The sequence below is a fragment of the Scardinius erythrophthalmus genome (genome assembly GCF_964197995.2).
Source record: "Scardinius erythrophthalmus genome assembly, chromosome: 2".
NCBI lineage: Eukaryota > Metazoa > Chordata > Actinopteri > Cypriniformes > Leuciscidae > Scardinius > Scardinius erythrophthalmus.
Genome location: NC_138222.1, coordinates 40,750,584 through 40,777,287, shown reverse-complemented (window position 1 = coordinate 40,777,287; position 26,704 = coordinate 40,750,584). Strand labels below are relative to the sequence as shown.

Genomic DNA, 26,704 nt, shown 5'->3' with positions numbered 1-26,704 from the left:
ACATTCAGTCAGTAAGCGTGTTAAATGAATGAATTTACTCTGACCTTACTGGCCGCTGTGTAAGCTCACTGACACACATTGGGTGACAAACATAATATTGACAATGTATTGTCTGGATCAGAGCCCTGCAGGCAATCACAGCTGCCAGCAGTGCAGAAAGTGACAGCAGAGCTGTGAGCATCAGCCCAGTGATGCAGCCTGAGGCACAGCAGACAGTACAGCCCAGTGTGTGAGACCGAGTCCTTCCTGCTCCAGATGGTCTTCGTGTGTAAGAGTGCAGAGAGTGAGGAATCACTGAGATTGTGTTTGATGGAAGGATGAGGGAAAAGTCACAGTCTCACAGGATGTATTGACCTGTAATGCTCATCTATGCAATGGGACTAGTTTATTGTCAGAAAAGATTTCATTTGCCCCCTGCATTATATTTTAAATTCATTCAAACCCTCATTTAGGTGTTTGGAAATGCAATCTCTGTAATGTTACAAGGAAAGTCATTTCCTCTTTTGTTTTACATGGTTTTAAGCCTAAACACATACAGTCAGACATTGCAAGTCAAAGGAAATGGCACCTCCATGTTGTTATTATAATGACAATACTTAAACCACAGGCTTTTCACTAAAGAGCTGAATTACTGCACTGCGGGCTTCTGCTCAGAGAGGATGAGCATATTTATGCCCTCTCACAGTGAATGTAAATTTGTGAATCTAACAAAGACATGTCCGAGTCACATTTCATCCCAAAAATGTTTTCATCTAAATGTTTCTGTTTTAGCAATTTTGGGTTTTGTTTTTGACATTTCTGTTAGTTTTTTAATGTTTCTATTTAATAGTAATAGTTCTATTTCTAATTTTAGTAATTTCAGTACTTAAACTTGTTTTATTTTAGTTAGTAGTTCATGTAGCATTTTTAAGTTTGTTTGTTTTTCATGTAATATTTAATATTATTTTATTTCAATTACCAAAAACAATTTTTAATAGTTTTAGTTAAAAATATAACATATATTCTGATAACTCTTATTCCATTTCTGTAATATTTGTCATATTTTTGGTGTATTACAAAAAACTAATTGTATTCAGCATAAGTTATTTCAGCAAATTCTACTATGATGTATTCATACTTTTACAATAAATTAACTAGAATGAAAAAACAAAAAAATATTATTTAAGCAAAATATGCTGGCGCTTTCTTTTTGCACATGAAGGAAATATATTTTATCTTCATTAAAAAATTACTTGAAATGCAATTATATACTATAATTATATTTCAAGAGTGTATAATTTATCATTTAAGCAAATCCAGCAGTGACACAAACAGCAGTTGTTGTATTGGAAGAATGTGTGTGTATGTGTACAACATACTGCGAGCGGTTGGTTATTGATCAGGTTATTGATACTTCAGTGTCTCCAAGGAATTAATTCTTTCCCACATGCCTTCTGCTGCTGTTTTTCCTCTAATCCAACTCTAGCTGAATTTTGATCAAGATTACAACTTACTCAACCACACAAGCGTTATAAATTCTGAATCGGTAACACGCATATAGTTTTGACCCAGTCAGAACTCACATGATTATATTATGTCATAATACAGCATTTCCTGCAGTCACACCATACATGTGTGTATCTGTGTGTTTATAAATCATCAGCTAGGCCTCATTTCACCCTTCCAAATTTCCCATCAATGTTTTGGATTCCTCACTCCGCCTGCATATGGGTTCACAAGGTCTAGTTAGCACCAGCATGCCAAGTTTCAGCAATCGCTCTGCCGTCTTTCCTTTGCCCTTTCTGGTGAGGAGCTTTGTAGTTTTGTTGACAGACACCCTCCTGTCCCATCCCCCCTTCCCTCTCTGCCCTCTACCCCCTCCGCCCCTCTAGTGAAGTTGCTGGGGCAGACCCATCTGGTATTTAGACTTGCATTTGCCTGTGAATAGCAGGGAGGTGGGGAGAGGAGGGGAGTGGGCGCCACTGGCTTCTCTCTCAGTTACTTTGTCAGTCTGGGAGAGAGAGAGAAAAGGATGACTGCCGCCGCTCCGTGCTCCGGTCATGGGACCACCGGCGTCTTAGCCGAGCAGGAAAACGGATATAGTCATGGAGAGGTAGGAGTTTAGAGGAGCATTGTGGTGATTAAATCAGGAGCATTTGACTGATATGTGGTACATTATCTGTGCACAGAAAGTTTTTGTTTTTTAATCTTTGAAGAAATGTCAAGGCTTAACAGACTGCAACTGTACAATAAGAGATGTTTTCATGAGAGGCCACTCTAATTGAAGGGACAACTGAAATGTTGCTCAAAACACTTTTGAATGGAGCTCTTCGGTTGTCTGTGGAGATTTCCTTACTCCTCACTTAATCTCCACCCCCTACTTTCTGGCTCTCTTCAATCTCCTGTTCATTCATGCGCTGGTAAAGTGTGTATGTGAGGCAAGCACAGGCTGTAAGTGTGTGAACTGCAGTGTTTTTAATAGAGTTTCCTCTCTGCATGTGGTATTGACCAACATTTCTCACACAGCTTAGACTGGAGTTTGGTGCCCTGGGCAAATGGCCACATCAGGGGGTTTATGCCATCCATTATCTCAGTGTAACTCCACACCTTGTTAGTCAGATCATTATGGAAGTGGATTATTTTACAACGGCTTTGCCCCAGGAGCATGTTTTTTTGCTCATCTTAGTTCTAGAGATGACATGAGTGATCGTGACATCATTGTATGTTTACTCACTTTCCAGCCCACAGGACGTTTCTGCTGTTGTGTGTTTCTGCTGTTGTGGTGTGATGTGATGTTATACTGTGAAAGTGATATATGTGAAAGTCAGTGGTAATTGCTTAAAGACTACACTGGAAGTACAACTTCCCACAGTAAGGTTTTTATATTTAGAATATTAGAATATAGTCAGCATATTAGAATGTTTCTGACGGATATGTGACACTTAAGTAATGGCTGCTGAATATTCTACTTTGTATTTTAAATCGTTATAATCGACCACACACTTTTGAACGGTAGTGTATATTTCCTGTCACTCTTGGTACATTTCAATAATTTAGCTAAATTTAATGTAAAATATCACACAGGTCATTCAGTTACCATCTGCTTTAGTCTCTAAATGAATGTGCCTTCAGAAGTCTCATAGCATATGGAACCCTATTGATACCTGTACACTCAGTTAATAGGACAAAGTTGCTGCAGTAGTAGCCGATCATGAGTTTATTTTTCTTAGAATAATTGTCTGATTGTTTATAGTTTACAAGGCTTTCATTAATGTATTTTTGTCCTGACCAGAAGCTGACTTCTCTGCATGCTGACTGGGAGAGCTTTGGTTAGGGTTAGGGCTTGTCTCTCAGATTTAACCCTCAATTAACCATTAAATGAAATGGTGATATACTTTTACTGAAAGTGGTTGAAATGTAAAACATATTGCTGTTGTTCTCGTATTATACACAGAGTGCTCTGTGATACTGATCAACGGTGTCACTGTCAAGTGTTGGCTGTTCATCATGGCCCCATTAACTCCTGCTAGTAGATGTGGTAACTACACCACTTGGTCCTTTCTTTCTTCACTCAAAATTTGCTGTGTATTCTGTTTTTTTTTTGTGTGTGTGTGTGTGTGTGTGTGTGTGTGTGTGTGTGTGTGTGTGTGTGTGTGTGTGTGTGTGTGTGTGTGTGTGTGTGTGTGTGTGTGTGTGTGTGTGTGTGTGTGTGTGTGTGTGTGTGTGTGTGTGTGTGTGCATTCTAATATTAATGCTGGATGTTTAGTTGATTTCTGTTGTCTGTTTAGTAGTGGTTTAAAGGTTTACCACTTAAGCCCAAAGCATACTTGGGTTTTGATGGGAATGCTTAGCACGTGCGTACAGCCGAACGCTATAGCCTTTCAAAATATAGTGTGTCTGCACTATTCTACTCCAGAAGTTATGGCCAATAAAATGTCTTTGTACTCAAACTAGAGTTTTGGGTATCTCTTAACCTCCTCAAACAAATGCTTGTCACCACAGGTGTCTGTTGTTGTTGCATCTCCACTAGTTGTTTGTTATTATTGTTGTTCCTTCTCATCCGTTTCTTTTTCAGTGAGTTGATTTTGGACTTGTGGTCTTGGGTTTGGCAGTGAGGAGGTCAGTAAAGCACAGTAGGTGCTTCAGAGGGAGCCCTGTTTAATTGCTTAAGAGAATGCAGGTGACTGCTTTGACATTGTCGGACCCCTGCGTAGAAAACTCATCATTCAGTCACCACTGGCATATGCCAATCCCAATGAGCGTGTGTGTGCATTTATGACCCTACTTACCGAACAGCACCTCCTTGTCTCTTTTCTCCTCATCCGTGTGTCTCTTCTCTAACATTTATAGACTGGTGTGTCTTCTTTCTCATCATGCTGCTTGACTGAGCTTGAGGCATGTACCGCTCTATGCAGACTCCCATTTCTGGACCGTTTCCCCAAAAAACTCTAGACCCCTCTCTACACCTCATTGCCCCGCAAACCCCCAACGAACAACAGGAGACAACACTCTGAGGAAAAAAGCAGGCCCCATGCACTATTAATTAGGTGTGTCTATCTTTTGTGGCGGTCTGACTGTGGCCTCCTGTCTCTCAGTCCTTGTGTCCTACTCTGTTGTGGCAGAACCTGGGGTTAGCACCTGTGGATACAAAACACTGACCCCCACACCCGTTCACTGACAAGAAATGAAAGATGATAAACGTGTATGATGGTTGACCTCCCATGTTGCCCTTAAAGATTTGTGTAAAGAATAGGAGGAGGAAGGGACAAAGTAAAAGGGCTGTCAGTTTTCTGTTCACAGCTTGTTAATGACATGTTGACTAATCTCTGTTGAGTTTGCACCTTGTACTCATTAGCCACCTGGATAGCATGTGCTGAAACAGTGCTGAGAGCTGATTTTTATTGCGCTTGGTCTAAAAATAGACAACAATTTTATAAAACTTTAATAATTAAAACAAAGGTTTAATTAAGATATTGAATATTGATTTATTTTCATTTGTTAGTTATTTTTTAAATTATTAAATATTTTTTATATATTTATTATCTTTATTTGTCTTTTTTTGTTGTTTTCTTTTTATTTATTTACATTTTCTTTTTTTTATAGTTTTTTTTTTATTATTTTTTATGGTAAGTGCATCCAAAACAAGTAAGACACTTGTGAATTCCGGGAAGACTATTTTCATCATTTTAGGCTTAACGATTCCTTTCAATTTAGGGAAAGTAAAAACAGAGCCAGCAGACCACTTTGGTCTTACTTAAAATTTTCGTTCAGCCTTGATTGTCATTTTACATTTTGGGTTGGCTAATGTGTATTCCCTTAGGGCATGAGAGTGTTTGCTTGACCTCATAAGCTTTTCCAGTGCTGTGCGTGTGCGAGGCGTTTAAGTAGCCACTCAGTCTGATCAGAGTTGTGATCGGGTCTGATTAATGCCACTTTGATGGTTCAAATGCAGCGTGATTGGCTCGCTATGCAGAACCCTTTTTCCCCAGCCCCCTCCTAGGCACAGTTCAATCAAATTAACTCACTCAAACAGAACAACATGCAACACACTGCTGTGATTTTTGTGCACACACATTAGCATTAGCATATGGTGCCAACCAATGACCATCCTTTCAACAATTCAAGGAATTGGAGATACCACTTTCTTTTCGATCCGATACCAAGTACCATCAAGACGAATATTGCTGGTGTCAGTACCTATACCACTTTCCAGGAATAAAATTCCATTAATTAGACATTAAAAATATTAAAAAGTCCTAAAACAGGAAATTGTCAGTTTTAGACGTTTTTAATTTATAATCACAATAATCTATTTAACGTTAATGTTACATTTATTACTTTTGTTTTTCATTATTATAAAACAACTGGTAACTGCTTGCACTTTTCAATATTTCTGCTTGTGTTTAGATGAACTGAAGGTTTTTTGCAAAGTATTTGCAAACAAAGTTCACTGTTTCACTTTAAAACGTGGTACACATTCACTTTTATGTTAAGCAATTAAATCTCTATTCTTAAAATACTTAAATTCAATATTTTTATGTGGGAATTTATTCAAAGATTTGAAACTAGTCTTTTTTTCTCTTGAACGGTCTCACACTTGTGTTCAAAAAGCCCATGCTAGACATGCTCTCCGGCAAAGCAGTATTATTTCCTGTTTGACTCATAAAATTGGACTAATGGGCAGACAGTGGCAACTTTATAGTCCTCATGTGTGCTTGCTGCCAACCAGGCCAGGGCAAAAATCAGAAGTCCCACGGTTCTCTCAGCTCCTATTTACAAACAGTCATTACCCCCAATAAAGCCAGCCAAGCCCTTACTATATCAGAAACAGACCCTGCGCTCTGCAGTCCAACAATTTGTTTGACATCTGTTCTGTATAGACACACTTCTTGTGCCTTTTGAAGTATCAAGCAGTATTATGCAGCAGTATGTGCATAATTATGAGTATTTTCCTTCATTTGAATTGAACCGTAGAAGCAGGAAATGAAGCTCTCGCAAAGGCCCAGTGCTTCCAACAGGCCTTTAGTGGGCATGTTTAGTGTTTCATGGTCTCTATTGCTATGAAGCAGCTGGCGTGTATGTGCTTCACATTACTCTACATATGCAACACGTTTGTCTCTCAGCATACTCTACATATTAAACCAGAGAGAGAAGACTGCAATCACATCTGTCACGGCCTGCGTGTTCCCTTCTCTCTATGTGTGTGTGCGCATGCCATCGCTGAACTCTCCTTTCTTGAGCCTAATTCTTTAGGCTTTGACATTCATGAAGCTTCGCAGGAAACACAGAGACGTTCCCCCAGCAGTAGACACGTGCATACTTGCATGCGTCACCACTGACACGCACAACAAAAGAACAAAAACTGAACTGCTGAAACGTTCCTCATCAATCATACAACAGCATCAGGCATTAATTGATTGGTTTATGATTAATGACCTTTACTGAGTTTTAGGTTTGGTGAATTTAATGCACCATTATTCTGTTTAAAAACCACTATTAGATTGAATTAGCCAAAATCACAAGGGGCTAGTTATCATACAGGTGCTGTCTCTCTCGTGTTCTCCATCCCTCTTCATCATCCTTTGCTATTCATTTCATTTGATTTGCATTCCTTTAGATTAAGCTTTCAGATAGCATATGGTGTCTGACATGCTGCCATTGATCAGAAAATTAACCTTATTTATATTATTTATGACAGATGTTATTAATATATAGGCTATATTTTTTGTACAATAATAATAGTTATTGTTTCTGTTGAGTTATAAAAATAAATTAAATGTATATTATTTATTACAAATTATTCCTAAATGAAAGATTTTTAATAATTTAGTTGTATTTTATTTTAACCATGAAGAGTATGGTAAATATTTGTGCTATTTTAGATTGTGTTGCTAATGTGTGAATGTATTTTTTGTGGTACTGGTCCCGGTTGGTCTTCCTACACTCCACAGGGTGTCTTCATTAAAGTAAATGGGTCTTTTCCATCTCTCGCTCTCATTTCCTGCAGCCTATAGCAAATCAGCTTTTCCCCTCTGTCCCCTTTTTCTCTCTTATTTTTTTTTTCTCTTTATTTGTTTCCATCTCTTTCTTTTCATTCTCTTTTGCCAGAATCACTCATCCAAATCCTGCTTTTTGGCTCAGGATGGTCCGCAGTTCATTCTTCAAACATTTTACGTCATTTTGACATTCCTCCTTTATTAGGGTAACCAGATTTCTCATGGTGGAATACGGGACAGGATGGACACTGGACAGGCACCCCCACCCCCCCTCACATATTTCATGATAATAAGAAATTATATTTCATGACAATGATATATACATATAGTTATTTTATTTTTGTTACATAAAAAAGAACAAAGAATCAAATTACAAACAATAGGACAAATAGGAGTAACAAATAAACCATGTTTTTCCTGGTACAGTAGGTTTATTTGACATGAATACATTAATTTAACATCTTTTGTTGTTTGATTAACATTGATGACACACAGACAGGTATTTTAGGCTGCTGTCACTTAAAACCGAATGCTAGGATCTAATACTGGCAGTTATCCGGTTTTCACCGAGCTGTTTAAGTTCACTTAAGCCATAACCAACATTATTTATGTGAGATACTCCACATGATGGGCATGGGGTTTGAAATTGTGATTGCATTGTAATTTTGTTCTCCAAAATATACTGTGATGAGATTGGGTACCTTTGATTAGGCTATTCTCGCGTAACAGAAGTTTTTTTATACGATCACGCCTAACGGGACGTCTGGTCACCCTACCTTTATTGTCAGCGGCTTAGACAGAAAGTGGATAATTTCAACCAAAATGACAGAGATATATAACGGGGTCTTGTGTCGAGGGTTAAGCGGCCCTGTCTCGAGATTGGTACAGTGAGTTACAGAGCAATAACTGTCAGAGGAATTTAAGCCTGTGCCTCCTAAAAACACAGTGTGCATAATACCCCACTCGCATTTTGACTCTCGCTATCCTTTTAAGAAAAAAACAAACATTCTTGGCATGGCTCAGACATGAGATCAGAGACCGGCTGATGTCATGAAAACCTTTTCTCCTTTTTGTGGATTTCTTTTTGGGGAAATAATAAAAGATGGTTTCTTTCAAGTTTAAAATGCTCCTCTTGACCCATTTAGACTGCTAAGAGATTCATTTATGGGAGTGTACAAAAGCCTAGTCCAAGACTGGATCTGTCTCACTCCCACTGTTCTGTTTTAGCACATCTAACACTCTCTCTCCATTTCCCTGTGTTTCTCTCTTGCTCTTTGTGCAGGGTTGAATAGTGGGGCCTTTAGAGGAGCCTCCCTCAGGCAAACTAATTCTGCTCTCACCAATCAGAGCCCCACCACACACACACTATTCACACTTCAAAGAACCTCGCACGCTAACCAACCTAACGATGATGTCATCCCCTGCCCACAGTATTATGAGCATCATCAGATAGAGTGAGGAACTATATTGGGCTATAGATCAAAGTGTCTGCTTTATTTCACTAAGGGGAATGTGCAGGGTGGGGGGTATTTTTTCCACGAGGGGAGTCTCTGACCCCAGGTTCTCTGCAGAACCCGTGGCAGACTTTATCACCGTCAACCGTTGGTGCTGTTTTACTACAGGAACAGAGCTCTTTACATCTGTTTGTGTTTCCCGTGTCTGTTTCGCACATCACTTTAGCAGAACAGGGAGGTGCTGGAGAATTAACAGGATTTCTGAAGTCACTGACTGTAATTCTAGAGAAACAATTATCAATATATTATTGTTAAATGCAACCTAAGCTTTTTTGACAGAGACTCTAAAATGCTGTCAGTTGCCAAAGAACATAATTTAGACATTGCCTCAGTTTGTAAAAGTAACACATTTGGGGAGTTAGCCATTAATACAGGCTCCTGCATGTGTTTTGGAAAATTGAGGGAATATACAAAAAAAATGCTAGTTATTATTAATAATGCATCAATATTTGTGAAAAATATATATTTTTAATTAATTTTACTGTTTCAAATAATAGCATTGCTGCGTGCGCTGAAGCTGAATAAACACCGGGAAACTGAAGCACTTTATTAGTTGGTTCATTAACTAAACCATATGCATCCTATATGAGATTAATCAGATATTTATACAAAAACATAATATTACAACTTCACAAAATGATGCAAATGCAAAAGTATTGTTTGCATCTTGAACTTACATGCTAGTAGTCAGAATGTGTAACTCCTGTTGTGGATATGCTCTTCCCGTAACAAAAGGCTGCACAAACAAACGTGACTGTGCTAGTCATGAAGGTGTATATCCTTTGTGGATGCAGTTATCCTGTAATAATGCACTTAAACAAAAATAATTCACAACATTCTTTTACAGTAATGTTCTCATTATAATTTTATGTAGCCTATATGACAGACTTGTGCTGCATATGTTGCACTTAACCATATTTTCCTTTTCTAAGTGATTCCAATCATATTTCAAGCAATTCAAAACCATCATGGCGAACAGTGCTCATCTGAAGTGTCTCAGCTGAAGGAAATAATCCATTAGTTATCGGCTTTAAAGGAGAACTCCGGTCAATTTTAACATTGAGCTCATTTTTTTTGTACATTTGGAGTGCTGTCAATACAGGGAACAACGGCAAAAATCGGTGTTGCCTACACCGAGTTATTCTATTTTTAAAATTTGCACCCTGTTGACTTCAATGGGGCAAGTACTAAACCTGCTTTTAGCCTCTTAACATCCTTGATGTGTCATTACAAGTGCACAGAAAATGTGAGTGATTCCTTCTGAGTGAACACGAGTGAATCTGACTGCAGTAGATGTGAAAGATATGTATAAAAATGATGTTAAGCCAGCGCAAATACCTGTGTTTACATCCTGTTTTTCGGTTGAAGTCCAAAGTAGTCGATTGCCGAGTTCACGTGCATAGGTTTAGTTACCTATGATCACGCGCGTGAACTCGGCAATCGATTACTTTGGACTTAAACCGAAAAACAGGATGTAAACGCAGGTATTTGCGCTGGCTTAAATAACATCATTTTTATACATATCTTTCACATCTACTGCAGTCAGATTCACTCGTGTTCACTCAGAAGGAATCACTCACATTTTCTGTGCACTTGTAATGACACATCAAGGATGTTAAGAGGCTAAAAGCAGGTTTAGTACTTGCCCCATTGAAGTCAACAGGGTGCAAATTTTAAAAATAGAATAACTCGGTGTAGGCAACACCGATTTTTGTCGTTGTTCTCTGTATTGACAGCACTCCAAATGTACAAAAAATGAGCTCAATGTTAAAATTGACCGGAGTTCTCCTTTAATATATCGGCAAATTTTTCTTATTGGGCCGATAATGATAACATTAAAAATTAACACTTTCAATTAAGACTTTCCATCTCAAATATTAAGTTGGGGATGAACAATATATCGGCCACCAAATCGGCAATCACCGATTTATGTTAATTTTTTATTTTATTTTTAAAATGGTTTTCTGTTTTCGAAGAGCTTAAGTTGTATTTAACCCTAAATATTGCTTTAAAGAAATTAAACCACAAAAAAATGTGTACACATTTTTGCATCTCTATTTGCAAGGGCCTTAAAATTCAGTGTCACCGTTTGGTTCTTACTCATCAATTATGTACCATTTGCATCTTTTTGTTTCTTCTGTGTGTGTGTCTCTCTCCTCTATCTGTTCTGTCACTTCTTAGCCGTGTGTATTGTTAGTGTGGGCAACTGACCTCTGACCCCTGCTTTTGTGAGAGACTTTAGTATCTGGGTGCCGAAGGCCCATACGCTGGCATGTGGCCTTTGTGTCACCCTAACCTGAGAGAGAGACAGAGCCTAGGGGCTTGGGGAGCAAAGCAATGTCACCATGTCACATAGCAGCTAAAGTAGAGTGTGGAGGTTTTGTGTATGCACAGAATGAGAGAGAAGAGGGGGAGTTTTGCTCCTTTCTCAGGAATGTCTAAATACAAGCCTGTGTTTGCAGCCAGCACTGAAGTGTGTGTGTGTGTGGGGTGGAAGGTGGTTGTGTTTGATCTGTGTTAATCCCCTCTGAAGTTTAACCACTCATTTTCCAGCATGGAGAGCACTCGTATCCTCAGGAGCAGTCACTATAGAAACCTTCCTGCCAGGATGTTAATGAAAAAAGGTCTAAAAACAAGAGTGCCTCCCAGTTGATGTAACAGCATCTTGGAGTGTGAGAAGGGGCCATCAGGTTTTCTCTTAAATGGAGAGACAGCTAGTAAAGCGGTTGGCATGTGTCTTTGTGATAGGGTGCTGTCACACATAGTTGAAACTATAGGCCCTCCTGCTGCTGAGCTGCATGTTAAAGCCTTCTTACCCAGACCTCCCAGTTCCTGGCTAAAAACCTCTTTATTTCACATGAAAGAAGTGCTTGGAGGTTTCTCACTCACTCTATCCTAGCCTCATTCCCATTCACAGATTATTTGTAGTTGTTTTCCATAAAAAGTCTCCTTTATACTCTTGTCTCTTCTCAAATATGCATAAAAACATCTTATTGTGACATATTGCCTTCGTTCTCCATATCCCACTCTTTTTTTGTCAAAAGCTGCCTTTCTATCCATTGTTGTTATTGTTAACTAAAAATAAACTATTAAAATGACTATTAAATATTTGGTTTTAACATTGGTTTTCAGTGGTTGTCACATCGGCTGACTTTTTTCCCCTCTTTTTCAGGCGTATGAATGGGCGCTAGAGGGCATGCGTCATTTGGCGTGTGTTAGTATGGAGGAGTGTGGCATGTCTGAGAAATGCCAGGGCGTGATCACATGTTTGGAGACCTATCGCACACAGCACCCACCGATCCAGGACGCACACTTCCAGGAGATGAAGGACCTCGCTGGGGAGCTGAAGAGTGAGCAGGGACTCAAGCAGTGGAAGTTTGCCTGGTCCAAGTGTCAGGAGACAAAGCAGATGTTTGAGAAGAAGCTGGAGATGGCCCTGCGCTCCCGCCGCGAGAGCGACTCCAAATCAGCAAGGGGTGACTCTTCTCGGCGGAACTCGGACAGTAGCGCTAAACCTCAGGAGCGTAGCAGTAGCATCTCCTTCTCATGTCGGAAAGCGTTCGGTGGTGGCTGGGGCCGGGATAGACTTTCCTCACAGTCCAGCACGTCTTCAACTCCCAGCAGCCCTTTAGGTATACGCCTGGACGCTCGTGACTCTGTCCGTACCCCGACAGGGAGTCTATATAGCATTGAGCACAGAATTCCTCACAACACCCCTGTCAGATCCCACAGGCTAACACGTAGCATCTCCACAGACGAGTCTCCTCAGCAGCCGCATCTGGAGGGGCTGACATGTGCTACGAGCCCGAGCCTCACCTCTATTGAACCCAACCGCAGGGTTTTGCGAAAGACCCAGAGCTTCGATACTGCCGGTAGCGGTTCTGTGACACGGTATGGGACCTGCCAGAGAACTTTGAGTGAGCCTGCACGGAGAGGAAACACAGGGGTGTTCATTAAAGGTCTGGAGGTGAGCAGCACTGAAGTGATCGATCGGCCATACAGCCCGCGACTGCCACCCATGCATGGATGGTCTTCTCTAGACACTCACTGCAGTGGGAGTCCTGTTCCCGAAACACGCAGCAAGGGCAGGTGGGTACACTCAGCGCAGCCTTGCAAGTGCTAACCCACAATCACTTGCTATAACAAAAACAATCAACCAGGGAGGTCCGCAGTTCATCGACTCAACAAAAAAGGTTTTAAAAAAACTTTCAGGCAACAAGACAATATTATCTGCTAAGCTACTTGTAATTTATTGTTATTTAAATAATGATATATAAATAGATAAAATAATTATGTAAATATACTATGTAAATAATTATATAATTTATAATAAATAAATATATATATCAATTATGAATTTATACTGTATTAATAATTGGGTCCCACTTTATATTAAGTGGCTTTAAGTACTATGTACTTACATTGAAATGAATGATTTGATACATTGGACTTATTGTGTACATACATTTTTTTACATAAATATTTTAAAAATACCTGCATGTGTTTACACTGTTGACCCTTCCCTTACACTTTAACCCACCCTTAAACCTACCCATACCACCACACCTGTCCCTAACCTTACCCGTATCACACCTCAATAGCAGCAAATGTGTTTTACAATACAACATAAACACAATAAGTATTTTGTACTTCTTTTTCAATGTAAGTACATAGTACTTAAAGCCACTTAATATAAATAGGGACCAATAATTTTGAATTGGATTGGAAATAATTCTCTTCAGGGTTATAAATTTAACAGTACAAATATAGTTTTTCTGATATTTTTTTTTTTTTCAATTTAATTCATGAACAATCTAAAAGCTAATTTATTTTTCAAACAACATGTCTTTGATTTTATATATACAATCATACTTGCTATTTTAAATGGGTCTTCATACATAAAAATATACAATGTAGCTGTCTTTAAAGGGATAGTCCGCCCAAAAATGTCAAATTCTGTCATCATTTTCTCAACCTCATTTCATTCCACGAAAGAAATTCTGAAGAATGTTGGTAACTAAAGAGTTTTAGTTCCCATTAAATTCCATTTGAATTTTTTTACATACAGTTGAAGTCAGTGAAGTCAAAACTGTTTGGTTACCAACATTCTACAAAATAACTTCTTTAATATCTTAGGAAAGGGGGGTATTTTGCATATCTGGCCATTGATGGCATCAAAATGTTTGAAAACTCCAGGAAAAAAACTTTTTTCCAGCTGAAACACATATGGACTGAATCTCTTTAGTCTTGCCTCAATCTCTACATGAAGGAACTCAATATGTCTCCTATTAGACGGTCACAGCACTTTAATCCTCTGAATCTCCATGGATGTCTTTTCCAGCTGTGGTCATACTGGTCACCCCTTAACCCCCTTGGGAAAGGGCCTGTGATGCAGATCACTTTCCCAGGTGGCTGCTGGTCCTCTGGGCTTTGAAGTAGTGGGGGACATGTTTGTGTTCTGCTTTTCCACACAGAAGAGATGGATAGTTATCTGATTATATAGACATCTTAAGGAGGTCTTTACATCTGTGCGTCTTCCTTTCAAAACACATTATTTAGCTTTGCTCTCCAAGATTGCAGTGCAGATGTGATGTTGACAATATTTTCAGACAGAAATAACTCAAAGCAAGGCATTTGGCTCTGTGTGGTCTAGTTATTGCAAATATTTAAGGCAGATGAAAACATTCTGATAAGAACCCAATTTGAGATTAATGTGAATACTAAAACATCATCTAATTTTTCTCAGTACTGGACACAGACACCATGTGTAGCTGTGTGGTGAGAAGGATAGTATAGATGAGTATGTAAATATGTCCTGCACGCTTTCCTCTCAATAACAAAATAAACACAACACACAACAAAATTGAGGAAACAAAATTAAGAAAAGCATCTGATCATAGCCAGGAAAGTCACGTCATGTTTATTTATAGCACTTTATACAATAGATTGCTTAAATTCAAGCAGCTTTACCTTATTAAACATGAAAAACAGTATCATTGTCCATTTCATCAGAAGTCCAACTTCATTTTCTACTATAAAGCAGATCTCCAGTGTGTTCATGTTTTCACTCGCGGACGTCTGACCTCGACGGACTCTACAGGAAAAATGCACACCTACCTATTACGTAATCGCCATGGACCAATGGTTGTACAAAGGTGTTTACCAGCTGTATCAAACTTTTCCGGAAAGTTTGTTTTAGCAAGCTGTTTCGAACTCCCAAAACAAACTTCGTTCCGGCCTGATTTTGTTTGAAATAACGTCACATCAGTTCGTTCTTTGATTTTGCTTAAAGTATATTGGGGTCTTAAAGGATCTGCAAGACAATCAGAAGTCAGGTGCTCTATGCCTATGCAGCCTATCAGACATGTTGAGCATTCAGACTTGCTGTCATCAGTTTAACATGTCTAAAAATGTAAGCATCTCTTAAAATGTTTGAAAGTATGTTAACTGTTCACTCTCTCTGTCATTCAGTAAACTACGCCATATTGTAGATGAGATGGTCACAACCGAGCGGGAATATGTACGCTCTCTGCGGTACATCATTGACAACTATTTCCCTGAGATGGAGCGCGCTGACCTGCCGCAGGATCTGCGGGGGAAACGCAGTGTCATCTTCGGCAACCTAGAGAAACTAGTGGACTTCCACAGCCAGTATTTCCTCAAAGAGCTGGAAAGCTGCTGCAACCATCCATTACGTGTCAGCCACTGCTTCCTACGACATGTAAGAGAAGTCCCTTTCAGTCTTTTCACAGTAACTTTCATCAAACTGCATGGTCTGTTTTTTGCAATTCTGCAGTCTATAAATTCTTATTGTTCTGATGTTTGCTGGACTTTTCTAATAGTTTTAATAGTGATCATTCATGGATCCTGAATTACGTTTTCATTGGAGATGAAACAAAGGGGCTTTATTTGTCAGTGTTTTGTCTGTTCCCAGTCCATGACTGGCTCATTTTTGACAAAGCACAAGTCTAAAACCATCCAGAATTTCTATGTATTTTCTCTCTCTTTCATTCACCCTCCATGAATATGGGAATCAAACTGAGCCGCAAGTAATGATTCTGAGGTCTTTAAATGAGTGCAAGACCACCAGCCTACATTCTTTGTAGTTGTGGTCAACTCATAGTGCTGGCTCCCCTTAAAAGCTTTACTATATGAAACTTTCACAGAGAAGACACAGAGGCAGGATGCTTGGCCTACAGCAGTGTATGAACTAGGCCGAAATCTTTTTTAACATGTTTCTGGCACAGCACACTGAAATTACGGCACACTACATTTGAACCTGAAAGTTTTATATTAATTTACCCAAACACAAAAAAGTCTTTCCAAACAAAACTCAACCTGGAAATAAATTTGAAAAAATTAAACAAAGGGAAGAGAGAAGTTTTCAACAAGAGAAGTGGATCTGGAAATTTGGATGATAACACTTAAAATATTGTTCTGTTGTGCTTTTTTCTATGTGAACATATAGCAAGACCAGTTTAGCCTGTATGCTTTGTACAGCAAGAACAAGCCAAAGTCGGACACACTCCTGGCCAGCCATGGAAACAGCTTCTTCAGGGTGAGCAACTGGATCCATACTACATTCTAAGACCACCTATGATAAACTTTTAGTACAGCATCTTTTAATCTCATTCATTTCATCTCACCTCAGCCTGAGATTGTAAAATCAGAGTCTCTTTCATTCCAGCATAAGCAGCTGGAGTTGGGGGATAAGATGGACCTGGCGTCGTACCTGCTGAAGCCCATCCAGCGCATGAGTAAGTACGCCCTGCTGCTGAAAGACCTGATCAAAGAAGTGACTGAGGTCCAGGAGCAGGAGCTAACGTACCTGCGTGCCGCCACAGAGATGGTCAAATTCCAGCTTCGCCATGGCAACGATCTGCTCGCCATGGACGCCATCAGAGACTGTGATGTAAGTGTGTATGGCGCAGCAGATATGCGCTACACTTAACGTGGAGAAACATAGGAAAGCATATATCTTCTCTTCTAAACTGCCATTTCATCATTTTTCACACACTCTTCCAGGTGAATCTGAAGGAACAGGGACAATTAGTTCGCCAAGATGAGTTCACGATTTTGTATGGCAGGAAGAAGTGCCAAAGACATGTGTTCCTGTTTGAGGATCTGGTGCTATTCAGCAAACCCAAACGCATTGAGGGTGGCCTAGATGTTTACATATACAAGCACTCTTTTAAGGTAAGCACCTAAAAGACTTCAGAAGTTCTGAGGAACAAGAAACATCTCCAGAAATGAAAACACAGCTGTAACACACTTTGCTGCATGCATTATGACTTAAGGCCCGTTCACACCAAGATACTAATAAGATAACTATGATGATAACTATATTAGCGTCCACACCATCTGTTTATTATAAGCAGGCACTGTTGTTGTGTTGTCTGCTGCTTGAAATGCTCAATTCTGATTGGCTTGCAATGTTTTTATCATTCATCAGCTAGAAAAAGCGTTCTGAAAGTGATTCCAATGATATTGTTTCTCTTTCACTGTTATTGTTATAGTTGTGGTATGGACTCTGCTATTCTTTTAAATCTAGAACGATTATAGTTCTAGTTATTGTCCTTGGTGTGAAAGGATCTTTACACTACTTTCTTTTACTAATACACTCACATTCTTTTATTATATTTCCTCTGACCAATGTTAATATAAACAGAAGGCTTTAGTTTAAAGATCTGAGATCAGGTTGGTCTCCTGCAAGCCATGATAACAACAAAATGCCATTAGCCCTCAATATTGATTGTGATTAAATGTTGAATATCCTCTTTACTCTATCATTCTCTATGCAGACGGCTGATGTGGGTATGACAGAGACATCAGGGGAGAACGTTCTGAGGTTTGAGGTCTGGTTCCGGAGGAGAACTTCAAAGAACCAGACCTACGTTCTCCAGGCCAGCAATGCAGACGTCAAACACGCCTGGACCTGTGACATCGCACGGATACTATGGCAGCAGGCCACACGGAATAAAGGTAGGAAAGAAAGAACTGAAGTGGCTGAGCTTGAACAAGTTCTTTGAATTTGTTTTGTTCATCTAGCTGGAAAGAACAAATGAGAATGATAGGATAATTGCAGATAATATCTCCTGTCACATACCATCTTAGCATATTTAAAGATTTTTTCAGCAGTTCATCTGTGAAGGCCTCAGGCAGATATTTCAAACACTTTTGAGTCACACCAGTATTGTATTTCTACAGTTTGATTTTGAGTTTGAGAGAACGATGCAGATCTGAGGCATCATGTAACCTGTATTTGCACATATTTACTCAAAAACACTTTTTACGCTTTCTATGCGTTTCTTCATCTTGATGTCAACGTGTTTGTGTTTATTCTGAATTTAGGGCTGTCACATTATACAATTTTTACTACATGATCATTGTGCTAAAATAACAATAGTATTGCAATATCTAAAATCATTTTGAAATAAATAAACAATGCTATCAGTCAAATTCATCTTTAACTTTATTTAGTATTTTCTCTTTTGTATTTTGGCAAATGTATCACACTCAGTATACCACATTAAATACACATTTTAAATATCACATTATCGCCAGTGCCAGTATATTGCGACACTCCTTTTCTGATACATGTCATGGCAGCATTTTTAAACGTTTATATGTGTGTATGCAGAAATTCGAATGCAGGAGATGGTCTCTATGGGGGTGGGCAATAAACCCTTTCTGGACATTAAACCCAGCGATGCTGCTATCAACGACAGAGCCATAGACTACATTATGAAAGGCAGAGGTGATTTTTACTTAACTTATTACAGAACAACTTATAACTTAATAACTAAATTCTTAGTTATTATTGATGACTTAGTTATCAGCAAATGATTCTCTTGGTGGATTTCACTAGCATCATGCTCTCTCTTCTGTTACAGGGGCCAGGACGAGGGCATCCATTGCCGTCTCGCTGTTTGACCACTCAAACCCGTTTAAACGAGCTGCAGTAAACGCTCCTGTTAGCGGCCCCCCGGTGGCTGGTGGCCCCTCCTCTTCCACACTGCTGGGACCCTTAAATCTGCATATGTATAGCAGCCAAAGCCTGTTAACAGGGGAGAGACCTCTCATCAGCCCCTGCATCGAGGAAGACGAGCTGGAACATGAGACCAGCAGTCAGCCGTCTATGAGTATGTATTATAACATGTTTGAAAGTGTGAACGTCTTCTCAGGAGCCTCATATAACGTGCGACTTGTCTGTGTTTGCAGCTACAGAGAGTTCGGGTTCGTCGTCTCACTGTCTGTCAGGTAGTGGCTCGAGCGGGTCAGACAGCGGATGTGCGTCCAGTCACCTTCCCGAGGCTGTGTCCGAGGAGCCCAGCTCACCATGTGACTCCTCCTGTTACTCCTCAATCACCTCTCCCACCCAAGAGAAAGCCTGCTTTAACAGCCAGTACATCTCAGCGGTTAGTATTACATGTGTCCATTTCAAATGGCCAATACTTTGATCGCACATCTTCAGGTCCGCATCAAATGTCACTGATGCAGAAACGTGCCGTAACACCCATGCTTATGCTAGCACTAATGCACACGCTCCAGAAGACACTGATCAGCTGATGATCAAGTGAGAGCCTCCCCTTTAACCTGTGATAACCCCTGCGCCCATGTCCTTCTCGTCACAGGGGGAATCTCAGGTGATTGGTCCCTCTACTATAGTGTGAGCTCAGTAACCACTGCTGCAGTAAGTTTGGCTTTCGCTCTATGACATCACACTTCCACAGCTATGTGCATGTGCATTAATACACTCATCTCAGCATATTGAAAATACTATTCATGCTTTAACTAGGAGCTTTTACACATATGCTTGTACGTAATGCATGTTATTCTGTCCTGCTTTGTCCTGTAGGTTTAAGACCTGTCTGCTTCAGATTGAGAAGACAACGTTGCCACACCGAAGAGGAGTACAGAGCTAGTATTTATTGTTCCTACTGAGTGCAAGCAAATCTCTTACAGAGTTTAAAAAGCACTCGAAATAGCACTGTTTCTCTTTTTCTTTTTTTAAGCCACTTTTAGCTTCAATAGCTTTTATATAAATTTAAAAATGATCTATAAAAGTGAATAAATATTCTTGTATTTATCTTCTTTTCAAATGTTAAGATACAGTAGTGTTCTCAGATGTATTATTAACTGTAAATACTGTAGTAGTGTACAAAACACTTCTGAACTCTTGCGGTTATTCAGTTCCCACTCTTTTTTTTTGTTGTTGTTGTTGTTGCCCACTTTGCTGCAGACTTAAGCTGGTTTGATTTAGAAAAGTGCCTGAATGTTAAAAGGCATGTTCTGAGCATCAGTTACACTAAAGGTGTTAAGCAATGTTTAAAGCATTTGTTGTAGAGTTTCTGCTCTTTCTAGTGTTTCCATAGTCTGTGGGCCTGTGGTCAGTGTGCGGTGGAAGCAGTTTTTGATAGCTGGCTTGATCCAGAATAAGAGAGCATTAATTCAGATCGTACGACTGACCTCAGCTCAGCTCTGCCCAGCACTGCTGCTCCTGGCTGCTGGGTATTTCTGCTGCCTGTTTGGAAATGGGAGAGTTTTCATTTCAGTTCTCTTATTTACATTAATAAGTATAACAAAAAAACAACATGTAAATTGTAAATAGTTGCGCCAGTGGTGCTTTAAGGACATAGCATTTAGAAAGTAATCTTTATACATGTATTAACCAGTCAACATGGGAATCACTTAAGTGCCATTTTTTGTTGCCAATTTAATTTGGAAGTGTACAAACAAAAGATAATTAAAAAAAGAGCATTGCAAGTTCCACTTCTAGCTGGAGCATTGAGTATGTACTCAAGCGTTTCATTTTTCAATCTTTACAAGTTCACACAGAAGTAATAAAGACGGATTGCTTTGTACCGATAACGGAAGTGTGTTTTATTTGTTGTCTTTAATCTTTAATCATGATTGGCATTAAGTAGAGAGACGTATCTCACAAACCCTGAAGGCTGGTATTCAATTTCTGCACACCGACTGAGCTAACAAACAGAGTCATTGTTACTAATGATAAACTCTGCCTTGGGGCCGAGCAGTATGTGGTTTAAATACGTCTGAACTCAAGCAGTGTGAGAAATAATGCTCAATTAAGTTTACTGTACCGTTTTAGCCTTAGGAACATTGCCACCAATAGCTTTTTCACAGTAACTCTTTGTGAATGACTTGTGGAGAGCAACTGTACTCTGTTGGCCATACATTTTTTTATTTGCATATAGGCCTATGAGATGAGCAACAGACATGCAGTGTGCTTAAACAGGCTAATGTGTCAGGAAATACTGTGCTAACTGTTTACTGTGGCTCTGAAATGACTGAAACTCTAGATGGTGCAGGCTCACAGGTCTAACTTGGTAGCAATCACATCATTATCTACATAGCACAGCTGATTGGTTGTTATTGCATCAGCGGCCAATGAGCTGCGGCTCAACATTCAAACAAATTCCAGTAGTGTTGCTGTTAGCAGTCTGCAGCGCGCTTTCAGAAACCCTCCACCTTCCCCAGCTCCACCGGTATAGGTCTGCTACGGCGGGTATTTCATGTATGTTATAGATGCAGCAGCAGCAGTATGTCTTGCATGCTCACAGTAATGTCTCTGAATGTATTGGCAGTAGCGAGTCTCTTGTACTTGCTCTGCAGTAGCATCAGCGTAACAGATCTATTCCGCCTAGGCCAAACACATTAACACTGCCATATCCATTACCATGCCAATCTCCCTAGAGTTATCATGACAGAATTATAGTTACCTTCAACCACAATTTACTTTTTTGTGGTCTTTCTGATTTCTCTGCAAAAATGTAACAAGGAGGAAATACATTGATCTTTCATTAATCATTTTAATCTTAATCTAAAAACAGATCAGAATGGGCTTCCAGATATTACATATTTCATTCAAATTCTTTTAAAACCTCAGCTGGAGGAAATAGACTAGATTTGCTACAAACCCTCAAGTCCACTCTGGTGGAGGCATGGCATTCGCTGGCCAACATCATCTCCTTGTGAGAAAAACTGAAGTATGCAAAGGCCACATCTGGGCAGGGAGATACAAAGTTAAGTCGTTTTGCATGTAGGAAATGCCACAGAAATTTTCCAGCGTTTTTTGTCCACACGGATGGAAACCACAAACCCTATAGTGGAGTGAAAGTCAATGAAGCATAATTGGTTGAATCATTCACAGCGTGTGCATGTCAGTATGATGAGCTTTGAGTGCTCCAGTGAGGCTGCATGTGTTGGTTTATTTGTCTCTCTCACCTAGAATATTTTGCACCATTAACCTTTAATGATATTACAGCCAAATCTAAACTTGAAGAAGTGGGAAAAGCTGGATATTAACAATGGAAACATTACTGATTCATGTCAAATTTAGTACACATATCCAGGCTGTCATGAAATTACTCAATATCTGTCCAGTACAGACACACACACACACACACACAGACATATATATATATATATATATATATATATATATATATATATATATATATATATATATATATATTCATAATTAATAAAACAGAATCCTATTCCTAAACCTATACCTAGCCTAACTCAAAACCTAAACCTAACACGTCACAATTAAGGTTACCATGGTGTGGAATAAAAGGTTTATCTCTGCGTCATATTATTTATATTGTTATATTTGTGATGCAGTCTCTTTTCTTTCCCTTGATCTTGTGCCAAGAATGAATGTTGTGACATTTATCTGCTAATCTGTTTCCAAGTTTTATAGAGCACTGGAGGATGATCAACCCGTACTACAAATCCCCCAGCAGGTGGCGCACAGGCATCCATCTCTGCCTCATCTGTTGTGTTTTTTTATACATTAGCCTTTATGATACACTGGAAACAACATAAGTCATAAAACTTCTATACATATCCTAATCTGGCGGTTCACATTGTTTTAATAAATATTAACAATTTGAAGATTTTACACCATATCAAGAGAGAAAGGAGAGAGAGCGTTATAGGGTGAGAGACTGAGTACAGTGGCTCCTCAGAGAACTTTCTTACTGTGAGATGTTCATATATTCCCAATAAATGGTATGAGGAATAAAAAAAATAAAAACATGTAATGTGTTTAAAAACAATTACACACCCAGCGGGCACCTTGATATCAGTTTGACATCAAAAGTTAGTTAAGACTTGATCAAGATGCTGCATGTCATTTTACGGTCAGTTTGAAAGGCAATGTCTTCAAGTGGTAATTAGGTGAAAAGAGAAAGTAAATACCCACACTGAAATTGGTTTAATGTATGATTAGTTACTTTAAATAGCATTTTTTTTTCTTAACTAAGGCATCGAAACATCCATTTGCACATCTCATTTTGAACTGTGTAGCCGTGGTGCATGTGTCCAACTGAAAAATTACTGTGGGTGGACTTTAACTTAGTAAAAAAAAAAGACAATTTTGGACTGGTTTCTAATTTTATTTACTCTGAAATGGAAGCAGTGAAGTGATTATTACATTTACTAAAAATGATACTGATTTGTTGATTAACAACATTGAACTGTAATTCATTACAAACAGCATTTTTGCTGTACCCTAACAAAGTATTGTGTATTATTCATTTTTTTATATTTTATTTATAGTGATACCATTATAACTACAACACATTTGATGTAATTACAATATAACGTTGGAATCAAATACTCATATGGTTGAGAGCATTAGCCTGATGAACAAAAGGTTCATAGTTCGATACCAGGTTCTGGCAAGTGATGTGAGTGTTAAGGGGATGATACACAGCAACTTTTTGAGCAATGCTGCTGGGCAATCTTGCCGAGCGGTTGTTGCTTGGGCACTTTCCCATCCCATTGAAAATAAATTATATCTGGATAATTTAGATCGGTCGTGAGCCCTATGTCTCATCTGGTTGCCCGTTGATGGCAACATTGCCCAGCAACATTGCCCAAAAAGTTGCCCTGTGCATCATCACCTTTAGTGTATGTGAGAACCGCTGAGCGGTAGGCTAAAAGGCGGCAGACTCAAGAAGATTCAAACTTTTCAGCATTTTATTACTTTTGTGTCCTTATTTTGGTCGAGAATAGGACATCGGTATGTGGATGTCAAATTGATGTCAAGTTTTGACATCAATTTGATGTCTCTGGGTAAGCTTACACACACACACACACACACACACACGTCTGTTATTTCCATTATATTATTTTTGAGGACTTTAAAAGTACCATTGCATATGAATATGGTAATCATCTAGTATTAGAGTAAATATTAAAATACCATGGTTTTACCATTTGATACCATTACCATTGTGCCACACCAATGCTTTCTTTGGCATATGGCACCTCCGAATGCTGTTTGCCTTATTTCAACCAAGTTTCCACTGGTCTGTGCTGCTGGAATGTAGGAGCTTCTGTCATGCTGACACTGTGCTGAGTGATTGTCCCGGATTTCTGGGCGTCTGCATTACTTTCCAGGAGCCATAGTATATCTCTTTGCATTGTAAATGGTCTGTGTCGTTGCGCTATATTAGTTCTGCCTGCATCCGGGTTCTGCAGGTGTCCACTCATCATCTGTCTGTTGATGGCATTCATCACCACTGAAGCCTTTGCTCAATCTGACAGTCCTGTCCTCAAGCCGCCCACCCTGGCTTCAAATATAGCCATCCTGTCCAACGGAGTCATCTGGGAAAAACAGACTCATATGTCTGCTCATCTCCCACATTATATTCATCATGGGGGGCATTTCTCTAATGCACTGAGTAACAGGTGACAGACTGCTGTTGCATATCAGGTTCTCCAAAAAAGAAATCTGGAGCAGGTGGCTGAGGGACAGTGCTGGGCCAATCTAGAGAGCAACAAGTTATTAGTGGCTGTTGCCTGTTGGATATGTGCATGTTCCCAGGTGATGCTTTGGACGCCTCATCTGTTCAATCTCTGTCAGGTGCCACCATCTTTTCACACTCATAGCATGTGTAAGAAAAATCAAACAGAGAACGTGGAAAACCAATATGCTGTTGCTCTGAGTGTGTGTTAGAGGTCTCAGTGGAGAGGAGAGCACTGTCTGGACTCACTATAAAATGACATGGTCATTTACTTCCAATTAGATTAAATGTATAGGCGGTTTCATATTTAAATCACTGGATTATGAAAATAGGCATTATCAAATGGTTTTAAATATATATATTTTTTTTTTGTCAAAAAGAACGAATTATTGACAATGATGTAGCCTATACCCTTATTGATATAAGTAAGCATAAATAAGGAATTATGCATAATTATATTAATAAATAATGATTTTGTGATGATAAACAAGTTAAACAAAACGTTTAAATGTTAATTTGGGGTACACTATTGCTATTTTCTATTATTATTATTGCTATTTTATATCACTGCTTAACAGTTCATCTATGAAATTAACCGCTATTAAAACACCAATAGCCCTCCATTAAAGGGCACCTATTATGACTCTTTTCACAAGATGTAAAAAAAGCCTCTGATGTCCCCAGAGTATGTATGTGAAGTTTTAGCTCAAAATACCCAACAGATCATTTTTTACAGCATGTTTAAATTGTCATTTTTTGGGGCTCAGAAAAACGCGCTGTTTTAGTATGTATCCCTTTAAATGCAAATTAACTGCTGCTGCACGGCCCAGGGGGCGGAGCCTCACGAGCTCGCGCTCAGAAGAACCAGAAGGACAATCTCAAACTCTCAGTTGCGGTGTTCATTTCTACTCGGAGTCGGACAATAATGCCCACAGAGCCAGAGAATATATACTGTATAGAGATAGAACGGGTATAGTTTAGTTTAATTATGGTTATAATTTATTTGTCATCTGCTTTTATCCACTATTAATACAAGTCTGCTATAGCAAACCCCGTCCGAATGATGACCAAAATATACTGACGAGTTCAGTGAAGTTTATTGTAGGCTACATCACACAAAAGATGAGCGTTAGTTTTACTCCAGAGAATCACAGTAAGAGCTGAATAAACACAGTATAAGAAGTGCGCATTAAAGTCTTATCCATAAACTCTCTCTCTCTCCCTTTCATTATCAACAACATACACAGCGAAGTAGGCTACACAAAACACTCGTTACAACTAACAGTAAACAAATATATACACACCTTTTCAGTGGGTGCTAAATAAACTGGTAAACCTTATATCCGTAAAATGACTCGATGAGCTGTGATAAACAGCGCGCTCTCACTTTCATTTCTTCCGTGTCCAGTCACGTTAGTCCTGTCGCTCCGGAGACTGTAAGCTTGATCACAAACAGTACAGATCCATCCTTGAGTAACAACGGGAGTAAATGAAGACTGATATGTTCATTCTTACATCCATCAACAACAAACCTCAATCGCTTAGGAGACATTCTTGTCTACAGCTGCTCAAGCGTCGAACAATGGCGGACTCTGTGTCCAGCTCACTCAGGGCGGGTCTGAGCTCAAACTGAAGTGTCAATCAACCGTCGTGGGCGGGGCTTGTGCAATTCTACGTCACATTGCACCGAATCTGAGAACAGCTCATTCTTAAACAGTGCTTATGATTTATTGCTATTGTAAAAAAAAACACTGGGTGGATTTTTATCATTCTAGGGTGGTTTTGCTCACACACTGCCAACACACATTTATGTTCAAACACCATGTAAAAGTGAATTTTGCATAGGCCTAATAGGTGCCCTTTAAAGGTAGTCCTATAGTTCACCAAAAAATGTATATTCTCTCATAATTTACTCACCCTCAAGTTGTTTCAG

The 26,704-nt window shown here is 39.2% G+C and overlaps 1 protein-coding gene across 6 annotated transcripts in view; it reads left to right on the top strand.

Moving 5' to 3' along the window:
- Window positions 1–26,704, top strand: part of plekhg4 (pleckstrin homology domain containing, family G (with RhoGef domain) member 4) — a 106,369-nt gene that overhangs the window by 45,565 nt on the left and 34,100 nt on the right. For all 6 annotated transcript variants that reach the window (XR_014029451.1, XM_081357111.1, XM_081357109.1 and 3 more), the window contains exons 14-22: window positions 12,162–13,078; window positions 15,461–15,710; window positions 16,458–16,547; window positions 16,677–16,901; window positions 17,015–17,185; window positions 17,791–17,971; window positions 18,630–18,746; window positions 18,883–19,131; window positions 19,211–19,407. Coding sequence is in view for 5 of the 6 variants with exons in the window: in XM_081357111.1 (XP_081213237.1) it covers window positions 12,162–13,078; window positions 15,461–15,710; window positions 16,458–16,547; window positions 16,677–16,901; window positions 17,015–17,185; window positions 17,791–17,971; window positions 18,630–18,746; window positions 18,883–19,131; window positions 19,211–19,407 (2,397 nt within the window). In the remaining variant the exon portion in view is untranslated. The remainder of the gene's footprint in view (window positions 1–12,161; window positions 13,079–15,460; window positions 15,711–16,457; window positions 16,548–16,676; window positions 16,902–17,014; window positions 17,186–17,790; window positions 17,972–18,629; window positions 18,747–18,882; window positions 19,132–19,210; window positions 19,408–26,704) is intronic.